At 48.4% G+C, this 25,278-nt stretch overlaps 1 protein-coding gene and 1 non-coding gene across 2 annotated transcripts; both read right to left on the reverse strand.

Moving 5' to 3' along the window:
- Positions 1–10,912: 10,912 nt before the first annotated feature.
- LOC119937328 lies at positions 10,913–11,050 on the reverse strand. Its single transcript, XR_005454004.1, has one exon. It is a non-coding gene; the product is annotated as a small nucleolar RNA SNORA7 (small nucleolar RNA).
- A 5,525-nt stretch (positions 11,051–16,575) lies between these two features.
- Positions 16,576–20,560, reverse strand: BBS10 (Bardet-Biedl syndrome 10). The gene is made up of 2 exons (XM_038756061.1): positions 20,367–20,560; positions 16,576–18,687 (listed from the first exon to the last, which is right to left on the reverse strand). The coding sequence occupies exons 1-2, from the start codon at positions 20,558–20,560 to the stop codon at positions 16,740–16,742; spliced, it is 2,142 nt and encodes a 713-aa protein (XP_038611989.1). The 3' UTR covers positions 16,576–16,739.
- Positions 20,561–25,278: the final 4,718 nt, after the last annotated feature.

A 25,278-nucleotide genomic window follows, 5' to 3' on the forward strand; every position in this document is an offset into this window, starting at 1 on the left:
AAGACCGACATTAACTCAAATAGACATCAATATAAATAAAATTACAGATATAGACATAAGTGCTCTGGGGCTGGGAGACAGGCACAGTACAGCATTGGCGAAAGAATAGGCTAATCAGGTTGGACACATTCCCTGTCCCAAATGGGGCTCAGAGTCTAAGAAGGAGGGAGAACAGGTATTGAATACCTATTTTACGGATGAGGAAGCTGGGGCAGAGAAGTTCAGCGATGTGACCTTGGGGCTTGCCCGAGGTCACCCAGCAGACAAGTGACAGAGCCAGGGTTAGAACCCAGATCATCTGACTCCAAGGTCCAGCCTCTCTCCACTAAGCCATTCTGCTCCTGCTCTTGACAACAAAGGAGTGGGGGGTTCCTGGGCCACTGAGAAATGGAACAGTGGGTGGTGTCAGGGAGTGCAGAGGCTGGGTATGATTGGATGGGGATGATAAGTCAGTACATATTGAAGAGGCAAGTAGCTTGAGGTGGCTGAGAGAGAAGAGTGCAAGGATATGGTGAAGAGAGAGACACTCTTTGGAGAAGCAGCATGGCCTACTGGATAGAAAATGAGCCTTGGACCAGAAGGAGCTGCGTTCTAATCACGGCTCCGCCGCTCGTCTGCTGGGTGACCTTGGGCAAATCGCTTCTCTTCTCTGGACCTCCCTTTCCCTCGTCTGTAAAATGAGGATGAAGACTGTGAGCGCTGTGTGGGACAGGGACTGCGTCCAACCGTATTACTTTGTATCTACCCCAGCCCGGGAGAGGGGGAAGTTCAGATGTCCCTCCAAAAAAAATCTCAATGTTCATGGCCTTACTATGTACCAGGCACATAGTAAGTGCTTAATAAATGCCATATATTAGTATTATTATTCACGGTGGGCAGGGAACATTACTACCAATTCTGTTATTTTGTACTCTGCACACAGTAAGCTCTCAATAAATGCCATTGACTGAGGGTAAAAGACAAGAGAGACTGTAAGCTCATTGTGGGCAGGGAATGGGAAGCAGCATGGAGCAGTGGATAGAGCACGGGCCTGGGAGTCAGAAGGTTATGGGTTCTAATCCTGGCTCTGCCACTCGTCTGCTATTCAAGTCACTTAACCTCTCTGTGCCTCAGTTACCTCATCTGTAAAATGGGGATTGAGACTGTGAGCCCGACCTGGGATAGGGACTATGTCCAACCTGATTTGCTTGTGTCCACCCCAGCGCTTAGTACGGTGCCTGGCACGTAGATTGTGCTTAACAAATGCCATAAATAAATTAATAATAATATGTCTTATTTATTGGTATAGTGTACTCTCCGAAGCACTTAGCACAGTGCTGTGCACACAGTAAGCGCTCACTGAAGAGAAGACATATCTATTCTATTTATTTTATTCTATTCTATTCTATTTATTTTATTTTGTTAGTATGTTTGGTTTTGTTCTCTGTCTTCCCCTTTTAGACCGTGAGCCCACTGTTGGGTAGGGACTGTCTCTATATGTTGCCAATTTGTACTTCCCAAGCGCTTAGTACAGTGCTCTGCACATAGTAAGCGCTCAATAAATACGATTGATGATGATGAAGACGGAATGTGGTTGATTGACCACTAGATGCCCCGGCATGGAAAACAGCAAACGGTTCCATGACTTTCTGGCGTTCTTTGCTCTACGAAATGTTAAGAAAACTTAATCCTGAGAGATGATCCCATTCAGTGGCACTTTACGGCATCCCAAAACAGGTTTCTGCAAACTGTAAATTATTTTCCAAGGAGGGAGGTGGCCCTGGGTAACAGGGAGACAGAACTTGGAACTGATGCGATTCAGGGGGTCCCAGAGAACCAGGCAGAAGAAGATCTCTGCCCTGGGCCTTCCACAGCAGCTCTTTAGCTTGAGCGAGGCAACTTGGAGGGGGCAGTTTGCGAGTTTGGGTCAGGACCCCTGGAGGAAGAATTTCACTCCAGGCATAAAATGGAGGTGTGGACGCAGGCAGATGGAGAAGATAATTTACAAATACTTAAGTTATGCTCTTCTTCTCCCACTTTCAAGTATTTGGGAATGAAATAACAGGAAGCCGCCTGCTTTGGACTGCATCTTTCATCTCTCGCTGAAGCACGCCCATCATCAGTTTGTACTGAATACTGGTCCAGGCACTGGGAAAGATGGCTGCAAATCTGAACATCTATTTATAAAGTATGAATTAATTAAAACAATCTATTTCTTTTAGATCTGCTCATAATTCTGACCCTCCAAGAGATGAGATATGTGATTTTTAAAATGTCCATTGTAAATCAGGGATGGCATACTTCAAGTCTTCTGTTTACCTCCTGTAAAATTATATTTATTCATATGCAAATGCACATCATTTTTTTTGCTCTATTTCATTTCTATTTAAGCGCCTGCCTATTGTTATTTCCGAAAAAGTCTTCTGAACCACAGGATGGCAGTAATGAGCTTTTTATACCAGCCTTGACTCTTGTCTAATAATAATAATAATAATAATAATAATAATGATGGCATTTGTTAAGCGCTTATTATGTGCAAGGCACTGTTCTAAGCGCTGGGGAGGATACAAGGTGATCAGGTTGTCCCACGTGGGGCTCACAGTCTTAATCCCCATTTTACAGATGAGGTAACTGAGGCACAGGGAAGTTAAGTGACTTGCTCCAAGTCACACAGCTGACAAGCGGCAGAGCCGGGATTAGAACCCATGACCTCTGACTCCGAAGCCCGGGCTTTTTCCACTGAGCCACACTGCTTCCCCGGTGGTCCTTGTTGAATGTGTGTAACAGAATAAATGCTTCATAGTAACAAGAGAGAAAGCTGTGGTGGTCAAACATGCCCATGATCTTGGTGTGCGCAAGTTAGAAAAATTGGACTTAGCAGAGTCTCAAAGAAGGAGGCTTGATTTTATATCCATCATCTACCACTAGCTGTGGAGCGGCCCTCCAAACAGATTTCTCTCACATTGCTACTGCTTTGAAGGGTAAGGTTGGGCGCAGCCTGCCACATCGGGACTTGCAGGGTAACCAGTTCGTTCACTGTGGTGAGGAGAAAACCAGGCCACTTTAAGAAAGTAGATATTAGCAGGGCTAGCTTCAGGCAGGAAGTGGAGAAGAAATCACCTGAGGTATGCCTTCAGAGGGTGTGAAAGTGGTTTAAAATGTGAAAACATCTAGCCACCCTCTACCCAAGTTAGCAGCAGGGCCTGCCCCCTCTTCACCCCCACCTCCACCCCACCCACACACACATACAAGAAGACCAAATACCTGAAACTGAGCCTGGTGCCTAATCTAGCAAACCAAACACAACCCAACACTACAAAGTCACTAGGTCCACTGAAAAATCTGATTGGCACTTGTCTGGGTATCCTACTATAATCTGTTCTCGCATACTCCACCCAAGCAAAGCTGTGTTGAGGTGAATAAAGCTTTGATACCCAGCAATTGAATATGCACACTCTGTGACTCTGTGGTTTGTGATCCTGTCTTGCCATTTTACATGGAGAATAGCTCCAAAGAGACAGTGATGGAACTGCTCAAGGATATGGCACCTGTGGGGAATAAATCTTTCAGAGTCATTGAAAAAGTTTGATGGCACTACCTTCAGAGAAGCAGCGTGGCTCAGTGGAAAGAGCACGGGCTGGGGAGCCAGAGGTCGTGGGTTCTAATCCTGGCTCCTCCACTTAATACATAATAATGGCATTTAAGTGCTTATTATGTGCAAAGAACTGTTCTAAGCACGGGGAGGATACAAGGTGATCAGGTTGTCCCATGTGGGGTTCACAGTCTTAATCCCCATTTTACAGATGAGGTCACTGAGGCACAGAGAAGTTAAGTGACTTGACCAAAGTCACACAGCTGACAATTGGCAGAGCCAGGATTCGAACCTATGACCTCTGACTCCCAAGCCCGTGCTCTCTCAACTGAACCATGCTGCTTCTCTGCTGTGTGACCCTGGGCAAGTCACTTAACTTCTCTGGGCCTCAGTTCCCTCATCTGTAAAATGGGGATGAAGACTGTGAGCCCCACGTGGAACAACCTGATTACCTTGTATCTACCCCAGTGCTTAGAACAGTGCTTGGCACATAGTAAGTGCTAAACAAATAGCAACATTATTATTATTATTACCTTTACTTTGGTCTGGAACCTAAAACCTCACAGCAGTTATGATTTGCTTGACATTCTTGCAAAAGATCTGCCGGTATTCTTTATTAGCTAATTGATTTTCTTGTCTATTATTGCATCTTTGGCTATTATGCTGTAGCAATAACAAAGCTATTTGACAGTGTTTAGCTCTATGTTGTAATACAAGCATATACTTTATGCCCCCTCCCCCTCTATACTGTAAGCTCCTTGTGGGCAGGGAATGTCTCTGTTTATTGTTGTATTGTACTCTTCCAAGTGCTTAGTACAGTGCTCTGCAGACAGTAAGTGCTCAATAAATATGACTGAATGACTGAACCTGACCCAACATGATTACTCAGCCCTTTAGGTAGTAGAAATTACAATGTCAATTCCTCTCTACCTCACTTCCCTCCCACTGTTCTTAGGGGCTTTCCTGCCCACCGTCTACCAAATCTGGCCCAAATCCTCCTCTGTCTCTTCGCTCCCATGTTGCAGTACTTTATAAATGTTTTGAATTTTGTTTATACCAACAGTTGTTAATTCCCTGAGCATCTAGCTCCATCACTCCACCCCTCCCCACCTCCTAACCCATCCAAGAAATCATTGGTCTCAGAAGCTTTTTCTTCATGAAATTGCACCAAATTAGGATTAAGATTGACCACTCCATTTAGAGCAATCCAAGAAAAATGTGAAATCAGGAATTCCAGCCAGTAGAGCTCTGTGAAGATCCCAGTAATCCTGGTTGAACCAGATTTCCAGAATCATGGCCAACATTGAGATTTGTGGTCAGGGATCATGTTTATCAACTCTACTGTATTGTACTTTCCCAAGTGCCTAGTACAGTGTTCTGCATATAGAAAATACTCAATACATACCACTGATTGATTGATTGAATGATTGATTATACAACTGGAGACCTCCATTGGTGACACATTTAAATTACATGAATTTTGCTAGTTGGTCAGTGCATCAATCAATACATGTGCTGAGCACTGTACTGAGTGTTTGGGAGAGTACAATAGAATAAATAGACACAATCCCTGCTCTCAAGGATCTTATAGTGTAGCAGGAGAGCTTACAGTCTAGTGGGGTATCAAGTCATTTCCTACCTCATTGTTAATGAGTCAAGGAAGACAAGAGGTAAAGAATCTAGTAGGTTAGTACCTCCTTTAGAGAGTGTCAAGCTATAGCAACAATATGACATCACGATACAGATCAAGCTGAATGTGTAGACAGAAGAATTGTAGTAACTGGCATTTGAGGCATAATTTAGAAGACTCAAGTAACTTCACCTGCATTTAATATTAATGGCCAGTCAAGATCACCAAAATTCACGGAGTCCACCAGCATCAAAGCTATGATCATCACCACCACCACTTCACTGGGAAGAAAACCTGAGGAGAATGGTGCTGTGTAACCTTGGGCAAGTCATTTCACTTCTCTGTGCCTCAGTTACCTCATCTGTAAAATGAGGATTGAGACTGTGTGCCCTACGTGGACAGGGACTGTGTCCAACACGATTTGCTTGTGTCCACCTGTCCCAAAGTGACCCTGGGGTACCAGCCATCTCGAGGTCAAAAGCTATCTCGTGACCACCTGAGCCAGCAGGCGGAACTCGGAAGTGAGGGTGGGATATTGCCCCCATGACCAAATCTGCTAGATTGACAGCCCAAGCCGGGAATACAGAAGGTGTCCCTCGCCCCCGTGCCAATCAAATTAGGTATGGAGGAGGCGGGGAGGGCAGAGATTGGATAGACTGAGGCCGGAAGCTGGAATGGCCTAGGAGCACAGGTGATAAATACCTGTGGCCTCTGACCTTCGGGGCCAGAACATCAAGACACACAGCAGCAGGAGGGACTGTAGCGGCAGTGGCCCACTTGTCTTTCTCTGCCCAGAAGGCCAGATGCCCGCTCTGCAACCAGAACCAACACACTGAGGCAAGGGCCGCGGGACGGGTGAGTGTCTCGTGGGTGGGACCCAGATGCCCCGCTGCGGATGAGGATCCTGAGTGGATTCCTCCCATGTAGGGAAAGCACATGGTGAGAGCTAGCTAGCCACCCACCACGTGCGCGGGTAATGGAATGGATTCATCCCTTGTGGGAAAGGAAGTGGATTCATCCCGAGTGGCAGGTGCACATGGGTGAGAGTTAGCTGCCTCACGCACGCACGATTAACGTATGATTGTGTTCCTCCCGTTAGGGAAGCTCGAATATTGCTAACTGATTACGTTCCTCCCGAAAGGGAAGCTCAATCCATCGCACCTAAACAACTACGTAATTCAATTCGCCTCGTGGAATAAATTTTATATAAAACTCAGGCTTTCCGTCCCGTGTGTGTGTGTGTGTGTGTGTGTGTGTGTGTGTGTGTGTGTGTTCTCGTTCTCTCTCTCTCTCTCTCTCTCTCTCTCTCTCTCTCTCTCTCTCTCTCTCCCTTCGCCGATTACTGAACGAACCTGTCCCAGACGATAGGTGACACCACCCCAGAGCTTAGTACAATGCCTGGCACATACTAAGCACTTAACAAATGCTATTATTATTATTACCCAGATAATTTTTCTGCAAAAGCGTTCGGGCCATGTTTCCCCACTCCTCAAGAACCTCCAGTGGTTGCCCATCCACCTTGGCACCAAACAGAAACTCCTCACCATTGGCTTTAAAGCACTCAATCACCTTGCCCCCTTCTACCTCACCTCGCTACTCTCCTACTACAATCAAGCCTGAACACTTTGTTCCTCTGGTGCTAACCTTCTCACTGTTCACTGTACCATGATCTTGTCTATCTCGCCCGCGACCTCTTACGCATGTTCTGCCTCTGGCCTGGAATGCCCTTCCTCTTCATATCCAACAGACTACTCTCCCCCTGCTATCAAAGTCTCCTTTCCTTTTCATCCATCCATTCATTCAATCATATTTATTGAATGCTTACTGTGTGCAGAGCACTGTATTAAGTGCTTGGGAAGTACAGATCGGCAACATATAGAGATGGTCCCTACCCAACAACGGGCTCAGTCTAGAAGGGGGAGACAGACAACAAAACCAAACAAGTAGACAGGTGTCAATACCATCAGAATAAATAGAATTATAGCTATATACACATCATGAATAAAATAGAGTAATAAATATGTACAAATATACACAAGTGCTGTGGGAAGGGGAAGGGGGTAGGGGCGATGGGGAGGGGAGGAGGAGGAGAGGAAAAGGGGGGCTCAGTCTGGGAAGGCCTCCTGGAGGAGGTGAGCTCTCAGTAGGGCTTTGAAGGGAGGAAGGGAGCTAGTTTGGCAGATGTGTGGAGGGAGGGCAGTCCAGGCCACAGGTAGGACGTGGGCCAGGGGTCGACTGTGGGATGGGTGAGAACGAGGCACAGTGAGGAGGTTAGCAACAGAGGAGCAGAGTGCATGGGCTGGACTGTAGAAGGAGAGAAGTGAGGTGAGGTAGGAGGGGGTGAGGTGATGGAGAGCTTTGAAGCCAATAGTGAGGAGTTTTTGCTTCATGTGAAGGTTGATAGGCAACCACTGGAGATTTTTGAGGAGGAGAGTGACATGCCCTGAGCGTTTCTGTAGAAAGATAATCTGGGCAGCAGAGTGAAGAATAGACTGAAGCAGGGAGAGACAGGAGGATGGGAGATCAGAAAGGAGGTTGATGCAGTACTCCGATCCACTCCCTCCAGTGTCGCCCTGACTTGCTTCCTTTAACCATCCCCCCCCAGCCCCATAGCACTTTTGTACATATCTAATTTTATTTATTTATATTAATATCTGCCCCCCCCCCAAGAATGTAAGATCGTTGTGGGCAGGAAATGTGTCTATTATATTGTTATACTGTACTTCCCCAAGAATTTAGTACAGTGCTCTGCACATGGTAAGCGTTCAGTAAATCCGATTAACCGACTGACTATTGAGAAACAGTGTGGCCTAGTGGGAAGTGCCGGGGTCTGGATGTCAGAGAAACTGGGTTTTAATCTGGGTTCCTCCACTTGCCTGCTGTCTTACCTCGGGCATATGTCCCAAGGTGACCCTGGGGTACCGGCCATCTCAAGGTCAAATGTTATCTCGTGACCTCCTGAGCCAGCAAGCTGAACTCGGAAGTGGGGGTGGGATATCACCCCCACAACCAAAACTGCTAGACTGACAGCCCAAACAGGGAATACAGAAGGTATCCCTCGCCCCCGTGCAGATCAAATTAGGTAAGGAGGAGGGGGGAGGGCAGAGATTGGATAAACTGAGGCCGGAAGCTGGAATGGCGTAGGGGCACAGGTGATAAATACCTGTCGTTTCTGACTCTGACCTTCTGGGGCAGAACACCAAGACATGCAGCAGGAGGAGGAGCAGTCCCTGAAGCAGCAGCAGCAGCGGTCCACGTGTCCTTCTCTGCCCAGAAGGCCAGGTGCCCGCTCTGCAACCAGAACCAACACACTGAGGCAAGGGCCACGGGACGGGTGAGTGTCTCGTGGGTGGGACCCAGGTGTCCCGCTGCGGATGGGGTTCATAAGTGGATTCCTCCCATGTAGGGAGAGAACATGGTGAGAGCTAACCACCCACCACGTGCACGGGTAATGGAATGGATTCGTCCCATGTGGGAAAGTAAGTGGATTCGTCCCCACTGGGAAGTGCACATGACTGAGTGCTAGCCGCCTCGCCCACATGCGATTAATGTATGATTGTGTTCCTCCCGTTAGGGAAGCCCGGATATTGCTAATTGATTACATTCCTCCCGAAAGGGAAGCTCAATCCATTGCGCCTAAACAACTAAATAATTCAATTTGCCGCATGGAATACATTTTATATAAAACTCAGGCTTTCCATCCCTGGTCCCTCTCTCTCTCTCGCCGCACCGATTACTGAATGAACTCCTCCCCGGACGACGGGTGACGGTATGTTATTTACAGTACCTGTTCATCTGTGTCCTTTACTAAAAAGGAAGTATGTCCTCTCTCCCCGCTTCTAGACTGTAAGCCCAGTGTGGGCAGGGATTGTCTCTCTTTATTCCTGAATTGTACTTTCCAAGTGCTTAGTACAGTGTTCTGCAATCAATCAATCGTATTTATTGAGTGCCTACTGTGTGCAGAGCACTGTACTAAGTACTTGGGAAGTACAAGTTGGCAACATATAGAGACAGCCCCTACCCAACAGTGGGCTCACAGTCTAGAAGGGGGAGACAGAGAACAAAACCAAACATACTAACAAAATAAAATAAATAGAATAGATATGCACAAGTAAAATAAATAAATAGAGTAATAAATATATACAAACATATATTCATATATACAGGTGCTGTGGGGAAGGGAAGGAGGTAAGATGGGGGGGATGGAGAGTGGGACGAGGGGGAGAGGAAGGAAGGGGCTCAGTCTGGGAAGGCCTCCTGGAGGAGGTGAGCTCTCAGTAGGGCCTTGAAGGGAGGAAGAGAGCTAGCTTGGCGGTTGGGCAGAGGGAGGGCATTCCAGGCCCGGAATGCACACAGTAGGCGCTCAATAAACACGATTGACTGAATGGATGATTCAAGTGGGACAAGGACTGTGACTGTCCTGATTATCCTGTCTCTACCCCAGTGCTTAGTTCAATGCTTGGCTCATAGGGAGTGCTTAACAACCACAATTATTATTGTTGGTGTTAGCAATACTTTCAGGGTGAGAAAAAGGGGTAACTGTGGGAAGACTCCTTGAACTCTCCTTATCCTATTCCAGAATATCCAGACATCCAAATACCCACGTTCCAGCAGTCCTTGGGCTTCTCCTGGATGAGGGAAACCACAAAAATGCTCCACAGATCATCCCTTTGTGCTTAATTACAAATGAGGTGAGTGTTCTGGAGCCACAGCTTCAGGAAGATCATGACACCAAGGTAGATAATTGAAAATTGTGCCAAGCACTATGCATGAGAACTAAACCAAGCAACAAGAGAAAAGGTTTTATTCCAAGCCCTGGCTTGGCGATTACTGTAAATTTAAATTTAATTGAAAAAAAAGAGGGAGGATTGACCTCTACACACTGAATATAGGCCTTGCTATAGTCTTCTGGGGGTTCTTGCAATATTTAGAGGCAAGGATCTCACAGCCAACATGTTTTTTGATAAAATAGATTCTGGCGGGTGTGAACTTCTCCATATATTCTCAATCAACCTACTCAGTATGTCTTGCTCACCATCCAGGGTGTCTCTCATGAAGAGGTCTCCGATTAGCCTCTTAAATCTACCTCCTCAACCTGGGCGTCTGACCCCATCCCCTCTCATTTCAAAATACATTTTTGTACCTTCCTCAATTTCTATGCCATTATCTTCAACCTCTCACTCTCCTATGGCTTTTACCCCCTCTTCCTGCAAATGTGTTCCAAAGTCTCACCTACACTAAAATAATCATCTCTGAATAACACAAACTCCTCCAGCTACTGCATCCTCCTCCTGTTCCTATTTAACCAAAAAAGTCACAGACTGTGTTGTGTTCAAGCGGGTATGTCAGAGACATTTCTATTATCACGAGTAGGAATCAAAGGCTGACAGTCAGAGTTTTCCCTGCTAGCCAAGATTCACTCAACTCTGCACGATACAGTTTCCAACATGTGATCAGAGAGCACAATACATGATACTTAAGAATTGACTTGTCTTTTGCTGTCGAGTCGTGTCCGACCCACAGTGACGCCATGGACACATCTCTCCCAGAATGACCCAACTCCATCTGCAATCATTCTGTTGGTTTATCTATAGAGTTTTCTTTGTAAAAATACGGAAGTGGCTTACCATTGCCTCCTTCCATGTGAAAAACTTAAGTATCCACCCTTGACTCTTGCCCACGCCGCTGCTGCCCAGCACAAGTAGGTTTTGACTTGTAGCAGATTGCCTTCCACTCGCTAGCCACTGCCTTAGCTAGGAATGGAATGGGTAGGCCTCTGCTTTACTCTCCCTCCCATAGTCGAGACTGGTGGAGTACTGAAAAGTCTCCAAGTGCGACCCTAAGAGGGATACTTTAAGATAGGCAGCAATAAATTTCCACTTGGGACAATGTACTGGCCTTGCTTTGTTCTCCAGGTGAACAAATACCCTAATCTTGCTAAGAGAGGAGGATGCATGAACAAAGAGGAAGAATATAGGCAATGTGCTCACCTGTTCTGTGACAATCCAGCAGACCTAGAGGAAAAACAGGACTAAGAGGATGGTCAGAAGAGAAGGGGGCATGTGTAAGACCCTGACCACAGTGCTTCTCCTTCCTCCCCTTTTGTGATTTTTGCACAACAAAAAAAGGTGGAGTTAAGGAGTCATGTCTCTAGGACTCATGCTGCTCCCTGTAGCCTTCACCTGTCTGGCTGTTGTTTTTTGCTGTCAGACTTTGAGGCTTGGGTAATTGGCAGCAGAGGGGATTTTTGATGTCAGGGATTGGAAGCTTTATCGTCTGATCCCCATCATACCTGAACTTCCCTATCCAATCTCTTTTGCTCCTCATGCTCCTTGCTATTGGCCAGCTTAAGCGTCCTCGTAGTTTGCTTATGTTTCAATTCACTGGCTGTGCAAATGAAACATCACTGAGAAAACAGGTAGGCTACGCAAAGCACAACGAGTATTACTACCATCAGTTAGCCACGGAAAAGTGAGCTTCCCACATTTCCAAATAATCCAATGAACCAGTCTCCGAGACTATGGTGGTTGGTGTCATGGAGATTCTGTACAGCCACATGACTGGTGGATAAGACCTCAGGAGAATTACCTCCATAATCTGGGGGAAGGTACCACATTCTTTCCCTATGAGTTTGCACACTGTCCCTTAACTAGCCACGACAGTCTAGAGCCATATGGTTCTGTAGAACTGTGGCTCAGATGGCTATAAGCTCCACATTCAGTCCTCTGATGGCTTCTGCCGTGGAATTTGTGACTTCTCTATGTCTTCTAAAAGTCTGACTTTTTTTTTTAACAGTGCAGGCAACCCCAGAGGAGGGAGTCAGAAAAGAATCTCTCAGTTTCCGATATTTCCTGATGACTCCTTAATCTTTCTGAGGGGAGTGTGAAGAGGTGGCGAACGGTGGGTTGACATATCCTAAGTAATGATTGCCTGACAATTTCCTGGCAATTGCCAACAGGCCTGATCTCCCCAAGTAAAATAGGTCCTACTGTCAGCTTTTGTCCCATTTCCACAGTAGGGCATATAAATATTGTTGGTGATGGGGTCTCAGATACCACCCTGGACCATACAGTCCAATGTGTGGTCGCAGGTATTGCTACCCACAAGATGGAAGCATTGGAAGGATTTCTAATACCCAGGTCCGGGGACAGGTGGGTAGAAAATATTCAGGCCACGTTTCCCCACTCCTCAAGAAACTCCAGTGGTTGCCCATCCTCCTCCGCATCAAACAAAAACTCCTCACTATTGGCTTTAAAGCATTCAATCACCTTGCCCCGTCCTACCTCATGTCGCTACTCTCCTACTTACAACCCAGCTCACACACTTCACTCCTCTAATGTCAACCTTCTCACTGTACCTCGATCTCATCTATCTCACTGCCGTCCCCTTCCCAACATCCTGCCCCTGGCCTGGAACTCCCTCCCTCCTCAAATCTGGCAGATATTTACTCTCCCCGACTTCAGAGCCTTATTGAAGGCACATCTCCTCCAAGAGGCCTTCCCTGATTAAGCCCTCCTTTCCTCTTCTCCCATTCCCATCCACATCTCCCTGACTTGCTCCCTTTATTCATCTCCCCTCCCAGCTCCACAACACTTATGTACATATCTATAATATATTTTTTACTTATATTACTGTCTCCCCTCTAGACTGATAGCTTGTTGTGGGCAGGGAATGTGCCCGTTTATTGTTATATTGTGCTCTCCCAAGCACTTAGTACAGTGCTCTGCACACAAAAAGTGCTCAGTAAATATGACTGACTGAAAGATAAACTTCTGCAAGGAGGGGATTTGGTGGAGCTTTTCTCCTGTCCGCCACGTCTGTTTGTACACAGCTGTAGGCAGCATTTTTGCTGCTGATCCCATTATTTGTAGTGTATCCCATTATTTGTAGTGTAATTAGTCGGGCTCCGGGGGATTGGAATATCAATCATATTTATTGAGTGCTTACCGTGTGCAAAGCACTGTACTAAGAGAAGCAGAGTGGCTTAGTGGAAAGAGCACGGGCTTTGGAGTCAGAGGTCATGGGTTCAAATCCCTGCTCCGCTGCTCTGGGCAAGTCACTTAACTTCTCTGTGCCTCAGTTACCACATCTGTAAAACGGGGATTAAACCTGTGAGCCCCTCGTGGGACAACCTGATCAACTTGTATCCTCCCCAGTGCTTAGAACAGTGTTTTGCACATAGTAAGCGCTTAATAAATGCCATTATTATTACTATTAATTCAATCATATTTATTGAGCGCTTACTGTGTGCAGAGCACTGTACTAAGCGCTTGGGAAGTACAAGTTGGCAACATATAGAGATGGTCCCTACCCAACTACAGGCTCACAGTCTAGAAGACTACTAGAGACTACTAAGCACTTGGGGGAGTACAACGTAACAGACACATTCCCTGCCCACAACAAGCTAATAATCTAGATGGGGAGACAGACACATAGATAAATTACAGATATGTACAGTACATAAGTGCTGTGGAGCTGGGTGGGGGTGAATAAAGGGAGCGAGTCAGGGAGAAAAGGAAATAAGGGCTTAGGGAAGGTCTCTTGGAGATGTGTCTTCAGTAAGGCTTTGAAAGTGGGGAGAGTAACTGTCTGTCGGATATGAAGAGGGAAGGCATTCCAAGCTGGAGGTAGGATGTTGATGAGAGGTCAGTGGCGAGATTGACGAGATCAAGGTAGAGTGAGTAGGTTGACATTATAGGAGTGAAGTGTGCGGGCCTGATTGAAGTAGGAGAGAATCGAGATGAGGTAGGAGGGGGCAAGGGGACTGCGTGCTTTAAAGTCGATGGTAAGGAGTTTCCGTTTGATGCAGAGGTGGATGGGCAACTACTGAAGGCTCTTGAGGAGTGGGGAAACATGGACTGAGTGTTTTTGTAGAAGAATGATCTGGACAGCAGAGTGAAGCATGGACTGGGTGGGGAAAGAGAGGAGGCAGGGAGGTCAAGCACGGAGGCTGATACAGTAATTGATTATCATAGCGGTCCTTTGTAATGTGGATTCTGGTAGACCACAATCTGTGGGATAAAGGAAACCAAAAAGAGAGGGCTGGCTGCCCAGACACAGCAAAGCAGTGACCGGAAGGCATTTATGTTTATTATCTGGACACACTCATTCCTTTTAGTCTGCTTCACTTGGATACATCTATGGATGTGCAACTGCCCTACCTCATATAGTCCCTGCCTCTAAGGAGTTTAAAGTCAGTCCGGAATGACTAAGAAATCATTTCACTCTCTCACAGGATCAATCAATCAATCAATCAATCAATTGTATTTATTGAGCGCTTACTGTGTGCAGAGCACTGTACTAAGCGCTTGGGAAGTACAAGATGGCAACATATAGAGACAGTCCCTACCCAACAGTGGGCTCACAGTCTAAAAGGGGGAGACAGAGAACAAAACCAAACATACTAACAAAATAAAATAAATAGAATAGATATGTACAAGTAAAATAAATAAGTAGAGTAATAAATATGTACAAACACATATACATATATACAGGTGCTGTGGGGAAGGGAAGGAGGTAAGATGGGGGTGATGGAGAGGGGGACGAGGGGGAGAGGAAGGCAGGGGCTCAGTCTGGGAAGGCCTCCTGGAGGAGGTGAGCTCTCAGTAGGGCCTTGAAGGGAGGACGAGAGCTAGCTTGGCGGATGGGCGGAGGGAGGGCATTCCAGGCCTGGGGGATGACGTGGGCCGGGGGTCGATGGCGGGACAGGCAACAACGAGGTACAGTGAGGAGATTAGTTGCAGAGGAGCGGAGGGTGCGGGCTGGGCTGCAGAAGGAGAGAAGGGAGGTGAGGTAGGAGGGGGCGAGGGGATGGACAGCCTTGAAGGCCAGGGTGAGGAGTTTCTGCCTGATGCACACATTGATTGGTAGCCACTGGAGATTTTTGAGGAGGGGAGTAACATGCCCAGAGTGTTTCTGGACAAAGACAATCTGGGCAGCAGCATGAAGTATGGATTGAAGTGGGGAGAGACATGAGGATGGGAGATCAGAGAGAATGAAAAGTTGAGAGTGGAAAAGAGCCAGGAGGTGAGACTGGGAGGGGCCAAGATGGCCCACAGAGGAATAGCAGTTGAGGAGAGCAGATACGTAAGGTGCAGTGAGCTGGGTGGATGAGCTTAAAGCCTTTAGTAAGGAGTCTTTGCTTGTTGTGGAGGGAAGTTTGGGTATTGCTGTCACTGTTTTGCTTTTTCAAAGTCAAGACATTTTGGTAGCAGGGAAGAGCAGAGTCATCAAAACAGGTGTGAGGTGAAAACTGATTCATTAAAACTGCCACACAGTCAATCATATTTACTGAGTGCTTACTTTGCACAGACCACTGTACTAAATACTTGGGAAAGAACAATACAATAAACTGAGCACCTCTCAACCTTCTCCTCTCCTCCTCTCCTCCCTTTGCCCTACCCCCTTCCCTTCCCCACAGCACTTGTACATATTTGTAAAGATTTATTACTCTATTTATTTTACTTGTAAATATTTGCTACTGTATTTATTTTATTAATGATGTGCATATAGCTATCATTCTATTTATTCTGATGGTTTTGACACCTGTCTACATGTTTTGTTTTGTTGGCCATCTCCCCCTTCTAGACTGTGAGCCCATTGTTGGGTAGGGTCTGTCTTTATATGTTGCCGACTTGTACTTCCCAAGCACTTAGTACAGTGCTCTGCACACAGTAAGCGCTCAATACGATTGAATTAATGAATACACCTTCTCTGCCCACAGTGAGCATACAGTCTAGTTGGGAAGACAAATAATATGTATAAAAAATAAATTACAGTTATGTACGCAAGAGCTGTGGGGGCTGGGAGGGAGGATGAATAAAAGGAGCGAGTCAGGCAATGCAGAAGGGAGAGGGAGAAGAGGAAAGGAGAGTTTAGTCAGGGAAGGCCTCTTGGAGGAGATGTGCCTTCACCCCAGGGAAGGGTGTGAACATAGACAACACGGCAGGAAAGGGGATTTAATTTAATGAATTCCCAGTGTCTGCTGTACTTGGGGGAGTTTAGTAGAACTCAAGCAGTCTAGTGTCCTTTCACTCCCTTTACTGTTGGACTTAATTTTTATATGGTCCACACAATAACCTCACCTGTTTTAATGCTATGAAGTTATGCAAAAGGAGGGCAAGTATGTGAGTAAATATGGTATTCCTGCCACATTCACAGCAGTGAATTCTGTCAGTGGGACAAATTTTAGGAAAACGAGAACTGCATCTCACTTGTATAAATAGGAAAAATATTTGCCTAAAACTGAATTTTTTAAAAAGACTAGCTACAACTTGAATGATTCTCTTTCTTGGGCTCCTTTTCATACCTTCACTCATAGCTTTCACAGGTGCTTTGTACATGGACATAGGTCGCTTAGAGATACTGATAACATTCAACATTTTATGCTTTTATTGGAGTCTTTACATATAAATTTGTTAGGATCTACTTACGGGTTACACTCTGTAGTGCACTGGAGAATCACATTTAGCGAGACAGTTTCAATGAAAATGCCAACTTTTAGAGCTCATCATCTGCATCTTCATAAAATGCCAACTTTTAGAGCTCATCATCTGAATCTTCATCCCTAATCATTTGAGGTTGCCTCTTAATGCTGATCACTAAGTCAATGGCTAGCAGCTTTGTAAAACAGTGAAGAACTGAGGAGAGTAACTGGTATTTGCAGGCAACTGATTCCAAGCCCGTTTCAAGTGCTGGCCTCCGTGACTCTGCTAGGAGAGCCTGCTGAGTTCTGATGTGATGAATCTGCAGAAACCTTTTCTTGGTCTTATTGAGATTCTGGGGAATCGTAAGGAGTGCGTTGGCAATCAACGAACAAACCATAGTTACCTCTGATTGTCGACACTGTCTGGAATAATTAAGTAAATAATAATGTAATAAAATTTCAAAGTCGCCGCCCACGGGCAGAACAGAGCCTGCCTGTATAGATGAGGAAGAATAAGTCTGCCCTGCATTGTTACACATCTCTCTAGGGGTAAGTCCAATTGACAGACTGCTCATTTTGCAAGAATGTTTAATGTCTCTCGGCTGTTTGGAACCGATCCCTTTGCAGGTATTTCCTGAAGGGGAATTACTATTACCATTTCTTTGGGTACTTATAAGGGGTTCACCATTTTCCCAAAGTGCGATAGCATCCTTACACACCTGGAACTCAAGGTCACACCGAGTTCTGTGTTCATCTCTGTGTTCATCTGTTACAACTGGATTTGAAACACCGCATTCTAATTCCCCAGCCTTTACAAGAGATCCTAGGCCCTGCTTGGGTTTTGAGGCATCTTCCTGTCCTCTTTCACACGCAGCTGGCTTTAAATCAAATCGTTCTTCTGGAAACTGAGTAGGAGGCAGAGTCTCTGGACCTTCATTTGGGTTTTCATCCGACCCGTCACATTTAAAACTCAAGCCAAGAGACTTAAATGACTGTCGGAGCATTTTAAACGCTCCGTGAAAAGCAGAAACGAGCTGCTCTGTAAGACCCTGCACCGGTCCACAAAGGATCGCGTGATGTGGGGTGAAGGAGGGCTGGCTAAGCAACCCGAGATGAACGCACCTCTGGGAACTAAGCAGAAGGGGTTGACAAAATTTCACTACGGCAGCGTTAACATCAGGAGTCTCGCATAATAAATCGGTGCAGGACGGAACAAGGGGGGAGATTCCCGTCACCCTAAGGAGAAGGGAAATTTCTTCCAGGGATAAACAGTCCACCACCGATATGCCATTCAGTTTTGCGTAATAAAGAACCGAGTCCTGTTGCTTGACACTAGACAAGAGCAATCTTACCTTCTTACTCTTTAAGTGTCTCATTATGACTCTGGTCCTCTCTGTGGCCCAAACTTGAGAAGCTGTACACTGGGCTTCTGAATTTACAACCAACTCCGAACCAGAAACAGAAAGAGGGGGCTGGATGGGGTCCGTTACGATCGACATTCGCGTGTCACCCTCTCCTGGGCAGTACACGGAAAAGTCTCTGTGAAGGACCACCCCTTCTATCACCCTGGAGCTCGACACGGGAAGCCCAACCACGGTACTGTGCAGTTCCTCAAAATGTTCTTCTATTAACCTAAGCGTGTCACCCTTCACGCTTTCACTGGTCATGCACTTGTAAAAAAAGTCACAACAAAGCTGGGAAATAAACGTCTGATTATTCCTCCCCACCCTTCCGCAAAAATATGCTCGCAACAGAGACTCCACGGCGGCTCTACACGACTCCGCCTCTGTCGGGTGAAAGGAAAAAAGGGTCAGAAAGTGTCGAGTGAGGTGTTGGGCCACGATGCGGTCCAGTACGTGTGCTTGGAATGCCCGGAGGGTTTGGGAAATCCGTTTCCACCGGCAACCGGGGCTCCACCCTCTTTCCCGGCTCTGCGGGCCGGTGCCCACGTGCCCGGCGGCTGCCCGCAGGCCTCGGAGCAGACCGCACAGGAGGAGGATGAAGGTTTTGGCCCCGTCCCCGGTCGCCTTCCGATGCTCGGCCACGCACGACACAACCATCCTGCGTCAAACACAGACGTAAAGAATACAAATAAATGATGGTAGTTGTTAAGCGCTTATTACGTGCCCAGCACTGTTCTAAGCGCTGGGACGGATACAGGGCAAACGGGTCGCCCCCTGTGGGGCTCACAGTTGAATCCCCATTTGACAGATGAGGTCACTGAGGGTCAGACCGTGAGCCCACTGTTGGGTAGGGACTGTCTCTATATGTTGCCAATTGGTACTTCCCAAGCGCTTAGTACAGTGCTCTGCACAAAGTAAGCACTCAATAAATATGATTGATTGATTGATTGGTTGAAGCGACATGCCCGGGTGGGATTAGGACCCACGTCCTCTGACTCCCAAGCCTGGGCTCTCTGCACTGAGCCCAGCTGTGGAGGGAGGCCTGTTCCCGTCATTCATTCATTCACTCAATTGTATTTATTGAGCACTTATTGTGTACTGTACTGTACTAAGTGCTTGGGAAGTACAAGTTGGCAACATCTAGAGACGGCCCCTACCCAACAGTGGGCTCACAGTCTAGAAGGGGGAGACAGACAACAAAACAAAACATATTAATAAAATAAAATAAATAGAATAAATATGAGCAAGTAAAATAGAGCAATTCATTCATTCAGTCAATTGTATTTATTGAGAGCTTACTGTGTGCAGACCACTGTACTAAGCGCTTGGGAAGTACAAGTTGGCAACATATAGAGATGGTCCCTACCCAACAGTGGGCTCACAGTCTAGAAGGGGGAGACAGACCATGAAACAAAACATATTAACAGAATAAAATAAATATGAACAAGTTAAATAGAGTAATTCATTCATTCATTCAGTCAATCGTATTTATTGAGCGCTTACTGTGTGCAGGGCACTGGACTAAGCGCTTGGGAAGTACAAGTTGGCAACATCTAGAGACGGTCCCTACCCAACAGTGGGCTCACAGTCTAGAAGGGGGAGACAGACCACGAAACAAAACATATTAACAGAATAAAATAGAATAAATACGAACAAGTAAAATAGAGTAATAAATACGTACAAACGTCTATACAGGTGCTGTGGGGAAGGGAAGGAGGTAAGGCGGGGGGGATGGAGAGGGGGAGGACGAGGAGAGGGTGCGGGGGGCGGGGCCGCGGGAGGGGCGGGGAGGAGAGGGGAGGAGAGGAGAGAGGAGGGGAGGGAAGACAGGGGAGGGGAGGGAAGACAGGGGAGGGGAGGGGAGGGGAGGAGAGGGGAGGGGAGGGAAAAGAGGGGAGGGAAGGGAGGGAAGGGAAGAGAGGGGAGGGGAGGGAAGAGAGGGGAGGGAGGGGAGGGGAGGGAAGAGAGGGGAGGGGAGGGGAGGGGAGAGAGGGGAGGGGAGGGGAGGGGAGAGAGGGGAGGGGAGGGGAGGGAAGAGAGGGGAGGGGAGGGGAGGGGAGAGAGGGGAGGGGAGGGGAGGAGAGGGGAGGGAAGGGAAGAGAGGGGAGGGGAGGGAGGGGAGGGGAGGGGAGAGAGGGGAGGGGAGGGAGGGGAGGGAGGGGAGGGGAGGGAGGGGAGGGAGGGGAGGGGAGGGGAGAGAGGAGAGGAGAGGGGAGGGGAGGGGAGGGGAGAGAGGAGAGGAGAGGGGAGGGGAGGGGAGGGAAGAGGAGAGAGGGGAGGGGAGGGGAGAGAGGAAGGGAGGGGGAGGGAAGGGGGGGGTCGGGGCCGGGCCGGTACCTGGCTAGGGGATGGTCCAGGCGCAGCGCCTGGAGGATGTAGGCCCCGTCGCGACTGCCAAGCGCCTGTCCGGCGGGCTGCACACACAGCACCTGGCGGCCCGGGGGCCCCAAGCAGCGGCTCACGATGCTCTCCAGGGCCTCGGACACCTGCAGGGACGCCTCCAGCACCGACGCAGACGCCGACGCCTCCATGGCTCGGCTCGGCTCGGCCCGCCTTGGGTCCCGCCCCGCCCCCGGCCGCCCGGACCCCAGGCCGGGACGCTCCGGGCCCGGACAGACAAGGGGCCTCCCTCCCCTCCCCCTCCCCCTCCCCTCCCCTCCCCTCCCCCGCGGTCCACTTCGCAGGCCGGGCCGGAAGAGGGCGACAAAGAGCAGCGGCCTTTTCTCTCGGGCTCCGCCCCGGGATTTTCGCTTCTGCAGCCGTCGGCTCTTGGCTCGGTGCAAAGAGCCCGGGCTTTGGAATCAGAGGTCACGGGTTCGAGTCCTGCCTCTGCCACACGTCCGCTGTGTGACCTTGGACGAGTCACTTCTCGGAGCCTCAGTTACCTCATCTGTATAATGGGGATGATGACCGGGAGCCCCACGCGGGACAACCCGATCATCTTGTATCCCCTCCAGCGCTTACAACAGTGCTTTGCACACAGTAAGCGCTTAACAAATGCCCTCATCGTTCTCTGTCTCCCCCTTTTAGACTGTGAGCCCACTGTTGGGTAGGGACCGTCTCTATATGTTGCCAATTTGTACTTCCCAAGCGCTTAGTACAGTGCTCTGCATATAGTAAGCGCTCAGTAAATACGATTGATGATGATGATCATCATCAGCAGCTCAGAAACCCTTTTCTTTTTTTAAGGCAAATCCACGAACCCTTTTTTTTGGGGGGTGGAGGGGAGGGAGAGGGGCTTTTTCTGCAATGGCGACTCGGGCTGCCAGAGTGAGCCCGAGTCAATCAATCAATCGTATTTATTGAGCGCTTACTGTGTGCAGAGCACTGGACTAAGCGCTTGGGAAGTACAAGTTGGCAACATATAGAGACGGTCCCTACCCAACAGTGAGCTCACAGTCTAAAAGGGGGAGACAGAGAACAAAACCAAACATTCCCCCGAGCCTGGAATGGCCTCCCTCTGCCCATCCGCCAAGCTAGCTCTCTTCCTCCCTTCAAGGCCCTGCTGAGAGCTCACCTCCTCCAGGAGGCCTTCCCACACTGAGCCCCTTCCTTCCTCTCCCCCTCGTCCCCCTCTCCATCCCCCCCATCTTACCTCCTTCCCTTCCCCACAGCACCTGTATATATGTATATGTTTGTACATATTTATTACTCTATTTATCTTACTTGTACATATCTATTCTATTTTATTTTGTTAGTATGTTTGGTTTTGTTCTCTGTCTCCCCCTTTTAGACTGTGAGCCCACTGTTGCATAGGGACTGTCTCTATATGTTGCCAACTTGTACTTCCCGAGCGCTTAGTGCAGTGCTCTGCACACAGTAAGTGCTCAATAAATACGATTGATTGATACTAACAAAATAAAATAAATAGAATAGATATGTACAAGTAAAATAGAGTAATAAATATGAACAAACATATATACAGGTAATGTGGGGAAGGGAAGGAGGTAAGACGGGGGGTGGATGGAGAGTTGGTTTCACTCTTGAAACCAACCCTTCCTCTGAAAGTGTGGTAACAGTGAGGTAAGGGCTGTCTGGGGAGTCCGGTAGAGTGAGCGGCCCTAGTTAAAACCCATTTTTACAATCTTTTCGATTATACTTTCTAATTTTTTCTCTCTCTGGCATTCTGCCCCCCTCCCCCGCCCAGGGCACTGCACGTTAAAATACAAATCATTACAGGGCTGTTAGTAAAGCACTGCTGGCTTTCTCAAGTAGGAGTTACATGAAGTATTTGAAAAGGGAAATAAAAAAGTTGGAGGAAATCTAGAGGTCATTTTGAGGATGTGACAAATAAGAGGACATCATATTCACTTGGACAAATGCATTCCCTAACTCTTGACTTCAGTAACTATAAAATTATATTGCAACAAACTGAAATAAGGGCTTCTATTTGACACCCTATTAAGTGACCATTGATCACTCCGCCATCACACCGCGTGGCCCCTGCTGCTCCCAGAAGGCTCCTCTCCTCAGAGCGCGCCGCCATAGACGCCCGGGTCTCCGTTCCCGAGAGGCCTGCCCGCCATCACAGCGCGTGGCCTTGCTGCTCCTGGAAGGATCGTCTCCTCAGAGCGCGCCGCCATAGACGCCCAGGACTCACTCCCCTCCTCAAAAGCACTCCCCTCCTCAAAAATCTCCAGTGGCTACCAATCAATCTGCGCATCAGGCAGAAACTCCTCACCCTGGGCTTCAAGGCTGTCCATCACCTCGCCCCCTCCTACCTCACCTCCCTTCTCTCCTTCTACAGCCCAGCCCGCACCCTCCGCTCCTCCACCGCTGATCTCCTCACCATACCTCGCTCTCGCCTGTCCCGCCATCGACCCCTGGCCCACGTCATCCCCCGGGCCTGGAATGCCCTCCCTCTACCCATCTGCCAAGCTAGCTCTCTTCCTCCCTTCAAGGCCCTGCTGAGAGCTCACCTCCTCCGGGAGGCCTTCCCAGACTGAGCCCCTTCCTTCCTCTCCCCCTCGTCCCCCTCTCCATCCCCCCCCATCTTACCTCCTTCCCTTCCCCACAGCACCTGTATATATGTATATATGTTTGCACATATTTTTTACTCTATTTTATTTGTACATATCTATTCTATTTATTTTATTTTGTTAGTATGTTTGGTTTTGTTCTCTGTCTCCCCCTTTTAGACTGTGAGCCCACTGTTGGGTAGGGACTGTCTCTATATGTTGCCAATTTGTACTTCCCAAGCGCTTAGTACAGTGCTCTGCACACAGTAAGCGCTCAATAAATACGATTGATGATGATGATGATGACGCCGTTCCCGAGAGGCCCGCCCGCCCGCCTGCCATCACACCGCGTGGCCCCCGCTGCTCCCGGAAGGCTCCTCTCCTCCGAGCGCTGCCATAGACGCCCCCTGCTTCCACCCCCACCCACTTAAGCGACCTTCCTTCTAGTGCCCCCAACTCCCCTTCGCGGTCCTGTCCTGACTGACTCTCCCCCCCCGACCCAGCCCGGGAAAAAGGCCCTTGTTATCACCAAGTTACATTAACGACAACCTCATTCACACCTACTCAGCCTTCCTGTTCTGCCATCGACCCCGGCCCACGTCCTCCCCCGGGCCTGGAATGGCCTCCCTCTGCCCATCTGCCAAACTAGCTCTCTTCCTCCCTTCAAGGCCCTACTGAGAGCTCACCTCCTCCAGGAGGCCTTCACAGACTGAGCCCCTTCCTTCCTCTCCCCCTCCTCCCGTCTTACCTCCTTCCCTTCCCCACAGCACCTGTATATGTTTGTACATATTTATTACTCTGTTTATCTTACTTGTACATATCTATTCTATTTATTTTATTTTGTTAGTATGTTTGGTTTTGTTCTGTCTCCCTCTTCTAGACTGAGAGCCCACTGCTGGGTAGGGACTGTCTCTATATGCTGCCAACTTGTACTTCCCAAGCGCTTAGTACAGTGCTCTGCACACAGGAAGCGCTCAATAAATACGATTGATTGATTGACGAGGGGGAGAGGAAAGAAGGAGCTCAGTCTGGGAAGGCCTCCTGGAGGAGCGTTTCCTCTGTCCTACAAAAAGCCTCCCTTGACCCACGGCTGCCTGCAAGTGACCGCCCCCCATCTCCCTCCTGCCAGTCCTCTCCAAAACCCTTTGAGCGAGTCGTCTACACCCCTGCTGCTCCAGTCCCTCTCCGATTCTCTCCCGGACCCCCTCCAATCCGGCTTCCGTCCCCTTCACTCCATAGAAACCGCCCTCTCAAAGATCACCAGTGCTCTCTCTCCTTCCTGCCAAATCCCACGGCCTCCGCCCCATCCTCATCAGCCGCCTTTTGACACCGTGGACCACCCCTTTCTCCTGGAAACGTCACCCAACCTCAGCTTCCCCGACTCCATCCTCTCCTGGTTCCCCTCCTCTCTCAGGCCACTCATTCTCCATCTCCTTCGGGGGTTCCTTCCTCCTCTGTCTCCCGCTCCCTCACTGTGGGGGTCCCTCAAGGTGCAGTTCTGGGCCCCCTTCTATTCTCCACGTACATCCGTCCACTCCCTCGGGAGAACTCGGTCGCTCCCACAGCTTCGACTCCCATCTCTATGCCAACGATTCCCAAATCTCCACGTCCAGCCCTGGTCTCTCTCCCTCTCTGCAGTCTCCTATCTCCTCCTGCCTTCAGGACATCTCCCAACTACTTCAATGTCCTCCCGCCACCTCCAACTTAACTTGTCCAAAACAGAACTCCTGATCTTCCTACCCAACTACTTCAATGTCCTCCCGCCACCTCCAACTTAATTTGTCCAAAACAGAACTCCTGATCTTCCTACCCAAACTCTGTCCACCCCTTGATTTTTCCATCGCCTTGGACAGCGGCATCATCCTGTCTCACAAGCCCGTAACTCTCACGAGCCCGTAATCTTGGAGTCATCCTTGACTACTCTCTTACTCGATCCACATATTCAACCTATCACTGAATCCTGCCAGTTCAACCTTCACATTGCTAAAACTTGCCCTCTCCTCTCCATCCAAACTACCACATTAATCCAAGCACTTATCTTATCCTGCCTTGATTAGTGTGTCAGTCTCCTCGTCTCCTGTCTCTCCTCACTCCAGTCCATCCTTCACTCTGCTGCCTGGGTCATTTTTCTACAAAAACGTGCAGTCCATGTTTTTCCACTTCGAGAACCTCCAGTAGTTACCCATCCACCTTAGCATCGCACAGAACATCGGCTTTAAAGCGTTCAATAGTCTTGCCCTCTCCTACCTCATCTTGTTGCTCTCCCCCCTACAAGCCTGCACCCTTCGCTA

The sequence above is a fragment of the Tachyglossus aculeatus genome, chromosome 14 (assembly GCF_015852505.1).
Source record: "Tachyglossus aculeatus isolate mTacAcu1 chromosome 14, mTacAcu1.pri, whole genome shotgun sequence".
Lineage (NCBI taxonomy): Eukaryota > Metazoa > Chordata > Mammalia > Monotremata > Tachyglossidae > Tachyglossus > Tachyglossus aculeatus.

Excerpts from the sequence above, each read along its gene's own strand:
- BBS10 (XM_038756061.1), bottom strand. The coding sequence starts at position 20,560 with ATGGAGGCGTCGGCGTCTGCGTCGGTGCTGGAGGCGTCCCTGCAGGTG. Across the intron at positions 18,688-20,366 it reads CTGGACCATCCCCTAGCCAG|GATGGTTGTGTCGTGCGTGG; the intron begins GTACCGGCCCGG and ends TGTTTGACGCAG.